This window comes from Sarcophilus harrisii, chromosome 2, assembly GCF_902635505.1.
Source record: "Sarcophilus harrisii chromosome 2, mSarHar1.11, whole genome shotgun sequence".
NCBI classification, from domain to species: domain Eukaryota; kingdom Metazoa; phylum Chordata; class Mammalia; order Dasyuromorphia; family Dasyuridae; genus Sarcophilus; species Sarcophilus harrisii.
Genome location: NC_045427.1, coordinates 164,725,188 through 164,737,610, shown reverse-complemented (window position 1 = coordinate 164,737,610; position 12,423 = coordinate 164,725,188). Strand labels below are relative to the sequence as shown.

Sequence of the window (12,423 nt, the reverse complement as noted above, 5' to 3'; positions counted from 1 at the left end):
TTATTATAGCTTTTTATTTACAAGTTATATGCATGGGTAATTTTTCAGCATTGACAACTGCAAAACCTTCTGTTCCAGTTTTTCCCCTCCTTCCCCCCACCCCCTCCTCTAGATGGCAGGTTAACCAATACATGTTAAATGTTAAAGTACAAGTTAAATACAACATATGTATATATGTCCATACAGTTATTTTGCTGTACAAAAAGAATCAGACTTTGAAATAGTGTACAATTAACCTGTGAAGGAAAGCCAAAATGCAGGCAGACAAAAATAGAGGGATTGGGAATCTATGCAGTAGTTCATACTCATCTCTCAGAGTTCTTTCCCTGGGTGTAGCTGGTTCAATTCATTGCTGCTCTATTGGAACTGATTTAGTTCATCTCGTTGTTAGTTGTTAATCATCATGCAGTATTGTTGTTGAAGTATATAATGATCTCCTGGTCTTTCTCATTTCACTCATCATCAGTTCATGTCTCTCCAGGCCTTTCTGAAATCATCCTGTTGATCATTTCTTACAGAACAATAATATTCCATAACATTCATATATCACAATTTATTCAGCCATTCTCCCATTTTTGGGCATCCACTCAGTTTCCAATTTCTGGCCCTACAAAGAGGGCTGCCACAAACATTCTTGCATATATGGGTCCCTTTCCCTTCTTTAATATCTCTTTGAGATATTAGCCCAATAGTAACACTGTTGGAGCAAAGGGGTATGCACAGTTTGATAACTTTTTGAGCATAGTTCCAAACCGCTCTCCAGAATGGCTGGATGTGTTTACAATTCTACCAACAATGTATCTGATTTATGTCGTGCCATTGGTCTCAGATAACTCCAGAGGAAAAAGTGAAGCTGGTGACTTCACATACTCCCTCACTTAAATCCAATGCACTTGCATATCATGATATCACCTACTAGAAATCATGAGAATGAAGGACCAACAATAATGATAAGCATCATGAATGTTTTTCCTATGTACTCTAAAAATTCATGTGGGGCCCAAAGTTTACTTTTTCATTCCATTTTGCACTCTGACTCCTTGAAATCTCCATTTTAATAGCAATATTTACTTCTTTATTCCTCTCTAAACTTTACTCATGACTCCACAAATTTCTTTTTCCACTATGTCCAGTATAGCTACCTTTTTTTTCCTCTCCTGCTTTTTTAGCTCTCTTTTATATATTTTCCATCCATTAGAATGCAAGTTTCTTGAGGACAGAGACTATCTTTCTTTTGGCTTATATTTTTATTCCCAGTGTTTATCACAGTACCTGACACATGGTAAATTTTTAATAAATATTTGTTGACTTATTTCACTTCTTCTGAAAAAGGAGCATTATTTTACCTGGTGTTTATTTATGTTTATTTTCATTATTTTCTTTTCTAATCTCCTTGGTATGGTCACTCATGGGACTACTATAAAGTTTTGCTTGCTTCTTTAATTATTTTATAACCATGTTTTTGAGGGTCTCTGGATCCATCAGCTATAGTAGATCTAGACCAGAAGTTGTATCATGAACTTCCTTAGCATTCCCATGAAATCTATGGTCCCTTTCAGAATAATAGTTTAAATGAATAAAATAAAATATTTAAGACTGCAAAGGAAACCAATTATTTTGAAATAAAGATGACTTTTTTCTCCATCCAATTTAATGGATGCCTTGAAATCTATTCACAGAACCTATGGCATCTGTTGAGTCTAATGAAGAACTCCTAGTCCAGACTCGCACAAAAGACTCTTTGTAAAAACATTTTCTAAAATTTGTGAATTTTCCTTATATCATTTGTAAGAGGGAGTATAGAGGTATTTAACTGGTTAATGCCTGAACCTCTTCAAGTCACCAAAGAGAAATAAAAAAAAAATTGAATATGTTAATAAACATAATCAAAATAATTGAGCTATTGTGGACAAAGATATTGAATTGAGGAACTAGTATAGTTAAGAGGTTGATGCAGGGACTCTTGATTAATTCTCTAAATCTACTTGAGGTAGTTATTGTGTATGGCCACTAGAGTGGCCAACTTTGCATATGAGATGGTAAGGGAAATGTTAAAGAGTGTCAAAGACTAATGCATTTGCTCCAGCTGTGTATTGCCTAGCTTTACTTGTATATTACCGTTCATTAATATGGTCCTGTCTTATTTACTATAAATTTTGACATTGCTCACTCACAGTAGCCCAAAAAAAGGGGGCATCTGTTAATTCTTTCATTGTCCTATGATGTAGCTCATCTGGAGCTAGGGGACTTGAATTAACCAAGAAACACCATGTGCTCCCTTACTATTTTCTTATCTTGCATATCAACCTCTCTTTAACCATTTTTGTTCTATTATTTCCACTTAAATTCCAACTAAAATCCTATCTCCTACAGAAAATCTTCTCTGATTCTTCTTAATCCCAGTAATTTGCTTCTATTGATTAGTTCCAGTTTCTCCTGTTTATAGTTTACTTAGTTTATGTTTATTTGTCATGTTGTCTTCCCCATTAAATTGTAACCTCCTGGAGGGCAGGTATAATGTCTGGGCTAGCTCTCTGGAGGGCCTCAGGAAAAGTCAGCGTCAGAATCAATCAAAGTCCTTGGTCTTTAGGAAGAGAAGTGAAGGAGAGAGGCAAGCTGCCACTCAGCTCATTAAAGATGAATCCTGGACTCTGGAGTCTGGAGCCTGAAGTCTTCTCTCCTCAGTGTGCTATGGCAGAGAGACTCTGATCTCTCTTCCTCAGCCCTCCAATCCTTGCCTACAATTATCTCACCACCACACATTCAGCAAGCACCAATCATGAGGAGAGACATCATATCACCATATCTTCTAAGTATATGTTTATAGAGTCTCTTATAGAAATGTTATCTTGCATTGAGTAGGTAATTAACCTTAAGTTCTCTACTGTCTTAGATTGAAGTACACCTTTTCAGAGTTCCACCCCTCAACATCAGGCCTCTTTTTTTAATCCCCATTTCTTAGCACAGCACCTGGCACATATTAGACACTTAATAAATGTTTACTGAGTAATTAGAGAAGCAGAACCAAGATGGCAGAGATTAGACACAACTGTATGGAACCTCCTATGAGTTTCTCCTGGGATCAACCCCAGATTATCCCTTCAAACTGGTTTTGGAATGGCAGAACCCACAAATATTTGGAGTACAATAAATTTCCAGAAGATACTTTGGAAGAACTTCAGGAAAGGTCTCTTTTAATCCGGCAAGGGGAGAGGCTGCCAAGCCCAGACCACAACACAGGCCCCAGAGCAGGAAGCTAGTGTGGGGAGCCAAGGCACTTTGGCATATGACATCCATGGACCAGAGAATCTACTGTGAGGCTCTAAGGCTGCTTTGCCCTGGTTGCAAGCTGGTGGTTTAGCAGATTTGCTGCAAGACACCCAAAAGTCAATTCAAAAGGCAAATTGAAAGTCACTGAGTCCCAGAAGAATGAGGAACCTGGCTTCAGTTATCCAGCACCAGAAGGCAATCAGCAGAACTGCCCTAAGGCAAACTAAAGCAGCTGTCGCCTATTTGCCTTAAGAGCAGACCTCAACCCTTAAAAAATGAGGAAAAAAGCAAAAAGAACTCTGATCAAAGACAGCTTTTATGGAGAGAGAGAACAGACTTCAAAGTTCTGAAGTTCCTATAGGCAAATCAGCTACAGATGAAGCCCCAAAGGGTGATATAAGCTGGTCCTCATTTCACAAGGCTCTCTTGGAATATTCAAAAGTATCTTAAAAGAGAATTAGAAGAAAAATGGGGAAAGTAAATGAGATCTTTGCAAGAGGATATGGAAAAAACAGAAATTATTTGAAGAAAACTTCTTACACAATAGATTTGATGAAATGGAAAAAGCATACAACTCCTTACAAAATAGATATGAAAAAGAAATCAATTCATTGAAAAACAGAATTTGTGAAATGAAAAATGAAAAAAATGCAATGAATCAACTCATTTAAAAATTCATTTGCCCAAATACAAAAGAAGCTAAAAAAAAAAAAAGGGTAACTGAAGAAAATAATCCACTAAAAATTAGAATTGAACAAATGGAAGTGAATGACTCAATGAGACTTCAAGAATCAGTCAAAGAAAAGCAAAAAAAAAAAAAAGATAGAAAAAATAGAAGATATGTGAAATATCTCATTGAAAAAACAATTGACCTGGAAAATAGATCTAGGAGAGACTTGGACTTTTTAAAAACCATGATGGGAAAAAAAGAGCCTAAACATCATCTTTCAGGAAATCATTTGAGTAATGGGAAAACGAAAAATAAATAAAATAGTATTGAGCAGTTATGCTTGTCAACTCAATACCCTTCCTTTCTTTAATGGAACCAAAAAAAAAATAAGAAAACAAATAAGAAACCAAAAATACATTGTGGAGTAGTGGATACAGTGTTGGCCTTGGAGTCAGGAAGATTCGAGTTAAAATTCTACTTTGAAAACTGACTAGCTGTGAGACCCTAGGAAGTCATTTAACCTCTGTCTATCTCAGATTCCTCATATGAAATGGATGCTATAATAATAGCATAACTCCTATGGTTGTTGTAAGGATAAAATGAGACATTTGTAAAGCAGTTTGTAAAACTTAAAGCATTATATGAAAGCACTGTAATTACATGAATAAATATATTGTTGTATATGCAACTTTTTCTTGTTCTTAGCTGTCAGATTCCTGGTATTATTTTTAGAGGATTATGTCATATTTTTATATTAATCTTATATACATCAACAGTCATGTGTTTCCTTCCATATACCATTTTTTTTATTACTTTTTAAACTATCTAGGCTAGATGAGAGAGTTCCTTGTGCATCAACACTGGTCCCTTCTCTTCAGATTCCTCATAAGTCTGCAGTTGTTAATAGTTAACATTTGTTTCTAAAGAAGTCTGTAAAACTTTACTGTTGAGTGCATGTCCCCCAGCCTTGCACCATAAATATAGTTGTAGGAACTTGTATAATTGTAGGAAGCACAACCAGGGAAATTATTATTTCAGTCCTTAATAATAAATGCTTTATAACATGGATTGAATTTCTCACCAATACTGCACAAGTAAACAGTTCTGATGTGAATAAAAGCTATCTGCACATAAAGAGGAGTCATGGGCAGAAACTAGAGCAAACATTCATGAATCCCTTAATTAAAATCATAACATTTGTCTCCTTTTCCCCAACAAGAAGTCCTGTTTACCTCTCACAGTAGCAATCTCCCCATCCACATGAGCCATGCGTTGCATAGCTGTGGATGCAACACATATGGGCATGCTAATCCTTTGTCCCAAAACAGAGGTGGTCAGGTCTACTTTAACAACATTGCGAAGCATCCGGGGATAAAGTTTCAATCTGAAAGAAATAAAACACAAAACAAGAGTGGATTTATGGGCGGAAGAGGATTTTAGGTGACTTTAAAGTTAATAATAAAGATGATATTATTATTATTATCATTATTATGATTATGATTATTCCACTGTTGCACTTAAGGAATTAATAACATTCCTCTGCCTACAGGATCAAATCTAAAATCTTAGAATTAATATCTAAAGTTCATAATTGAACCTTTTCTACCTTTCTAATCTTCTTACACTTTATTTTCCTCAATAAATTTTAAGATTGGCCCAGTCCATATATAATTGGAATGCTCTCCTTCCTTATTCTGATCCTCAATCTTTTTGTACTCCTTCAAAACTTAGATCAAATCCTATTATTTTTTTAGATTTTTATCTTTCCCAATAGTGTTTCTTCCCTCAAGGACTAATTTCCACATATAGAAGATAGATAAATACATATGCAAATATCAATATCCATCTATATCTACGTATCTTGGATGTACAATTTGGTTTTCCTGTTGTCTTTCCCTTTAAAATGTAAGCACCTTAAGAATAAGGATCATAATTTTCCCGTTTTTTTGCATCCCTAACACTCAGCATAATGCCTCATTCATGGCAAAGGCTTAATATAATTCTTCTTGATTAATTGACTTTCTTCAGACCACTGTGAATTGATGCTCTGCAGTGCATAGTGAAGAATGAAAACGACTTTGCATGAACTTAATATGTATATATAAGCATATATATGTATATATATCTTCACTTTTCATATGCTCCTTTGACTAGTTTCAACTTCACAGAACAAGACACCCTCCCAGATTAAGTTCATTTCATGCTGCTAATTCAAGCCTTGATAGATATCATCACCTATAAGGATCCTCTCCCTTCTGCTCAGAGGGCTAGAAAGTAGAACATCAAACTTCTCCCAATACCTTCCTTCTCCCAATACCAATCAATGTGAATTGATTTGGATATACACTCTCCTACCTCTCTCATTTGCCTTTTAAAATCCTTTCTGAGTGCTTTCAAGAAGTCTATTTGAGTTTGAGACCACTTCATATCATCCTTTGAGATTTCCTATGTAGACATTTTGTCCTCTCTTGAGTTGGTGTTTTGGTCTTCCCTGTCACCATAGTAGCTTTCTATAATCAAGATTCTTTTCAGTTTTGTGCTCATTTTCTTCCATTCTTTTTTTTCCTATTTTGTAACTTTTAAGGTTAAGCTTGCTCCTGGGGTAGAGGGAGTACTGTCCCAGCTTCTTGCATCATTTTTGAGCCTTGGCTTTGAGTACAGGGGATTCTTTTGTTTAATGTCCTGCTTACAGAAGGACTTCAGTGACACTGATCTTTCTTGAAGTCCTTCTAATTTATCTTGAATTGGAGAGTGGTTTCATTCTATCAGATTCTGTTCAGAGACTTGGTTTCATGTAGTTATTGAGGAAAACTGAGAAAACTCAAGCATTTCCTGGCTGAACTCTGCCTTCTTGGCTCCTCCAATCTGCTTTGGTTATAGATTCTCAAAGCTACTTTTTGTATTATTCCTCACCTGTGTGCAAATCATTATTGCTTTCATACTATTTCCCATAAATTTTCATCATTTTTTCCAATGGACCTTTGGTTTATTACATTAATTTGAATGAGATTTTTGTGTTTCTATATTAGCTGTTCTTGATTCTTTTTGAATTATAATATGCTTTTTTTCCTTTAAAATTTATATGGGAAAATATATACATTTTCAGACTGTTCAACTGAGTGATCTTTTTTTTTTTACCAATTTTCCCTTCTACTTACTCTTTGTCTCATTTTTCTTTTAGTTTTTTTTTTCTTGTAATAGTTTCTTTGTTAATTAGGATGGTGCTCTAGAAGGGAAAGAACGATGAATATGGAGGGTAATGTAACCAATATAAAAACAAAACACAAAAAAAATCCAGTTTTAGTTTTTTTAAGGAAGGATTAGGGTCAGGAGCAAAAACTAAATCAAATAAAGGGGAAAGAGGCAAAAAAAAGATTTGATAAACATGTTCATATAAGTATGAATATATAGATGTATAAATATATATGTGTGTGTATTTAAATATGTATATATGGATACTAGTATGCAAAGGTATGCAAGGAAATCATTTGTTAAATCTTTCCATCTTCATCCAGAGATGATTAGGGTGTGCACACCAAAAAAAAAATGGAATTTTCTGGACTGAAGAAAGAACACAGACTGTGAGAAGAAAAGACAGAGACAATAAGGTACACATGAGACTGTTAAAGGAACTACAAACACCAAAGAGTCAACACCAGATGGAGACAATAAAATGGTGACAGAAACTTGATGGGGACAATAGCAAACCTATGGAACACATCCTTTTTACTACTAAACAGATTAACACAGCAGGAAGCCACATGCACCAAGAAACAATCCAGACCTATGAATCTTCTAGTACATTACTGCTAAATATAAAAACTGTGTAAACTGAGAATGGAAGCAATCTTCAATTACATTATGTGATACTTGAAGCCAGAATATCTAAGGTCCTGTGTAATTATAGGAAGTGGGAATTTAGGGGCTCAGGAATGATCCTGTTGTGTGATTGTGGCGGGAGGGGAGGTTGTCCTATGTTTCTTATGTTTTTATCATAACCAAAGTGAATCCTTTTAAAGAAAACAAAACAATAGAAAAATTGCACATGTTAACCTATAGCCGATTGCTTGCTGTCTTGGGGAAGGGGTAGAGAGGGAAAAAAAAATCTGGAATACAAGATTTTGCAAAGGTGAATGTTGAAAACTATCTTTTCATTTATTTGGAAAAAATAAAATGCTATTTTAAAAAAGAGAGAGAGAGAAAGGACAAAACAAACCAAATATTGTCTTTTCTGTGGTTTTCTATGGCAGGGGAAATCGGAAAAAAGGTTTTGTAAGAAGACTTCAAACTTACATCTGCGTCCATCATTTGAGGATTTGGAATTCAATTAGAGAATAAGTTGCTTATATATTTTTATCCACAAGTTCATCTTCACTACTAAAACTTAAGCATAAAGAGGTAGCTGGAGGTGAAGTATGTAGAGAGAGCGCTGAGCCCAGAACTAGGAGGAACTGAATCTAAATCCAATCTCTGAAACTAGCTGTGGATCCTGAACATGTCACTCTGTCTCAATTTCCTTAACTGTAAAATGGGGATAATAAGTGCACCTACTTTGCAAGATTTTTGTGAAGTTAAAATGAGATAATATTTGTAAAAGCATTTAGCACAATGCCTGGAACACAGACTGATTCCCTTTTCAAATTTCTGCAATAACAATAGTAATCAGAACATTTGTATTTATACCATTTTTCAGCATATCTTGTATTTTCTTTCTAATAGTATAACCAAGTATCTAGTCAAGTGTCTATTTTTTTTTAATTAGGAGGGAAAATTTCAAGAAGATTCCAGATCCACAATTTCATCAATATGCAGGCCTCCCTTTTAATCTTCCTCCACCAAAGTAGTAACAATTCATCTGTTAACTTAGAGAATTCAGAGTTGTCTGAATGACTTCTTGCTCACATATCTAGTATGTGTCAGAAACAGAGAACTTAAGAACCTAGGTTTACTGACCCTTAAGGCTTGCTCTCTAATTACTATGCTGGGTACTTTTTTGGTGCCTTACACATAGTAGGAGCTTAACATCTTTGCCCCAAACCCTCCTTCCCTCTTCCAAATGTACTCATTTCTATCCATCATTCCAGACTGATCTGTTTCTATCCATCTTTCCAATCTCCTAGTTTTATAATCGAGGTATAATTCTCAACTCCATCTCTTTCACTTTGCATATCCAATCAATTGCCAGATCTTGTTGTTTCTACCTTCACAACATGTCTTATGTTTGACCTTTCCTCAATACTCACACAACTAACACATATCTCAGGCTCTCATCACCTCTTGCCTAGATTATTTATTGCAACAACTTCTTTATTGGTCATTAGGTGGCACAGTAGATAGAGCATCAGGCCTGAGTCAGGAAGATTTGAGTTCAAACCTATTTCAGATACTTACTAGCTGTTTTGATCCTGGACCTGTTTGTCTCAGTTTCTTCAGTTGTAAAATGAGATAAAGAAGGAAATAGCAAACCACTCCCGTGTCTTTGCCATGAAATACAAAAACACAAAGTCATAAAGAATGAGACTCAACTCAATAATAAGAACAAATAGTTTTCCTCTATCAAGTCTCCCACAAATCCAACATATTCTACATACTACAGTCAAAGTAGTATGTAGTACAGATAGGACAATTCCCATACTTAACCAACTACAACGGTTTTCTATAATCCCTATGATAAAATATAAACTCTTTGGCTTATAAAGCCTTAAACAAATTGGTCCCAATATACCTTTTTAGCCTCTTTGAAAATTACCTCTTTTTTTTTCTTGATCCAATTTTTCTTGTGTAACAAGATAACTGTATAAATCTGTATACATATATTGGATTTAACATATATTTTAACATATTTAACATGTATTGGACTACTTGCCATCTAGGGGAGCAGGTGAGGGGGAAGAATGGGAAATTTTAGAACAGAAGGTTTTGCAAAGGTCAATGTTGAAAACTTACCCATGTATATGTTTTGTAAATAAAAAGCTATAATTAAAAAAAGTAATCAATCATCAAAAAGAAAATAAAATTATTATCTCTCTGGCACTCTGTGATCCAGCTAAACTGTCCTCTATTTTTCACCAAGGCACTCATCTTCCATTTCAGTACTTTTGCATTATAAATCTTTTAAGCTAAGCATGTGTTTCTTTCTCCCACCTTTTCATAGTCAATCAATTCCTTTAAAATGCCACCCAAATACTATCTTCTGGATGAAGACTTTTCTGATCCCCTCCCAACTGCTGGTGCCCTTCTTTCCAGATGATCTGTTATTCACTACCTTGTATTTTGTATTAACTTTACATTTATGATGTGGACATTCATATAGAGACATAATGTCCTTCTTATTGGAAAGTAAGTTCCCTATAGGAAAGGATTGTTTCATTCTTTCTAATAGTATAACCAAGTATCTAGTCAAGTGTCTAGCACTTAGTAGGCAATTAATAGATTGATTTTGAATTTGATGATTTTTCTTTGTTTTTGAAAAGTAGCAGAATGCACTAGAAAGAATATTGGGTTTAGAGTCAAAAGTTGGAAGCCTGAGTTTGATCCAGATTTCCAAAATTCACAAGCTACATGACTATGAACTGCTTCCATTCTTCATTAATGAAGTGCTATCAATAAAATACTCATGACATATCTAGTGAAGTTGTTTTGAGGAAAACACTTTGGAAACTGTCAAGTGTTATAAGGAACTAACTAAGCTGCTATTGATAATAAACAATAATGAACATTTCCAAAGTGCTTTAAGATTTGTAAAGCAAAACAAAAAAGATTTATAAAGCACTTTAGATATGATCTTTCATGTGATCTTCATATTAACCCCATCTTAATAGTATATCCGTTTTACAGATAAGGAAGCTGATGCCAATTGACTTGTCCAGGATAACAGAAAAAGTAAAACAGAATTTGAACTCAGGTCAAATAACTTCCATTTACAATACCTGACATATGATAGGTGCTTAACAAATGTTTATTCATTGTTCATTGATTGATTTTATCCTCAAAACAATCCTGTAACATAATCATTACAGTATTGATATTCCTATTTTACAATAAACAGATTTACAGTTTTTTTAACTTGTCCAAAGTCCCACAATCAGTAAAATAAGAGCTTAAAAACTAAAGTCCATGTCTTCTGACCCTAAATTCAGTGCTCTTTTGACTATAACACACTACAAAAGGTCAAGATACTTAATTTCAACATTTTTTTTAAATTCTGCCAGCTTTTTATAAAAGACAGCATTCAGAAAAATCTCAAATGTATTCCATCCTAATACAGTTATCAATAGAATCATAGAATGTTTGAGTTAAACCTCACAGGTAATCTAGTTCAGACTCATTAATCTCCCTTAAACTATCCCCAACAAGGGCTCATCAAGTCTCCATTTGTTCATCAAAGATGAGAAACTCACCCCTTTGAAACAATAGAGTCCAAATTTTATGAAGTTGTTCTTCATAGGAAGCATTTTGAAATCATCTCCTTTGACTTCTAGCCTCTTAAAAATGAACCACTCTTCTTCTAATAGACAACAGTCTATTGCCTTTCAGGGGAATGTGGTGCCTTCTTCAGGGAAGATAGAAGGGGAAGATAGAATGAAATGGAGAAAGAATAGGAAGAGAATTGATGCTAACATGGTCTTAAATTCAGGATAAAGATCCTATTATAATCTAATTCTTCCTCACCTTTAATTTTATTCTATTTTTTCTTTTGCAAATTTTTAGAGTATTGTAATTTCAATCTTTTGTCAACTTGAATGTTCTATCTATGAGAGGTTTTCCCCTTGAGTGGTCTCTGCAACAAAATTATTTGGAATTTATTTTAGAGAGTCAGAGAGAAATATATATTTTAAGGCAAATTATCTGTGACTTTATCATCAGAATAATGAAGAAAAAGCATCACAGAAGATGAGACACACCAAGCTCTCAAATGAACTTACTATTTCCATAGGGGACTATGAAATAATGAAAGCCTTTATATGAATCTGGAGAAAAGGTGCTGTATATGTTTGTTGGTGTGAGGATACCTGAATGTTCATGTTGAAGATTAAATTTTTGGAAGGACGGGAGAGAAATGTAACTCCATTTCAAGGATAGTGTAGGTTAGTGGAAAGTGTACTGGACCAGAGATCAGTAAATTTGAATTCTATTTGCAGCTCTGCCCAAAATAGCTGAATGATCTCATACAAATCACTACTTCATTTCTCTGATCCCTACTTTTCTCATCTATAAAATGAGGTGACTGAACTCAACATTCTCTAGTCCCTTGCCAGTTCTAACATTTCACAATTCTTAGATACAGTAATGTCTTTTTACATTGGATTTAATGAAGCCCTTGGCCACTGGGTGGGACTGTTCCACTAATAAACATGTGAGCACCTACTCTTCACAAACACTTCATTTCCCTTCCTGAACATGATGGAACATGATTCCATCAATGAATGGACCAAATGGTTTCAGATAAATGAATTAAAACGCAGAATAAGAAAAATAAACGT

General features: G+C 34.6%; 1 protein-coding gene across 1 annotated transcript in view; it reads right to left on the bottom strand.

Moving 5' to 3' along the window:
• Nucleotides 1–12,423, bottom strand: part of HAO1 (hydroxyacid oxidase 1) — a 74,926-nt gene that overhangs the window by 45,890 nt on the left and 16,613 nt on the right. Inside the window, exon 2 of the mRNA XM_003758199.3 lies at nucleotides 5,173–5,324. Within this exon, the coding sequence (XP_003758247.1) occupies nucleotides 5,173–5,324 (152 nt within the window). The remainder of the gene's footprint in view (nucleotides 1–5,172; nucleotides 5,325–12,423) is intronic.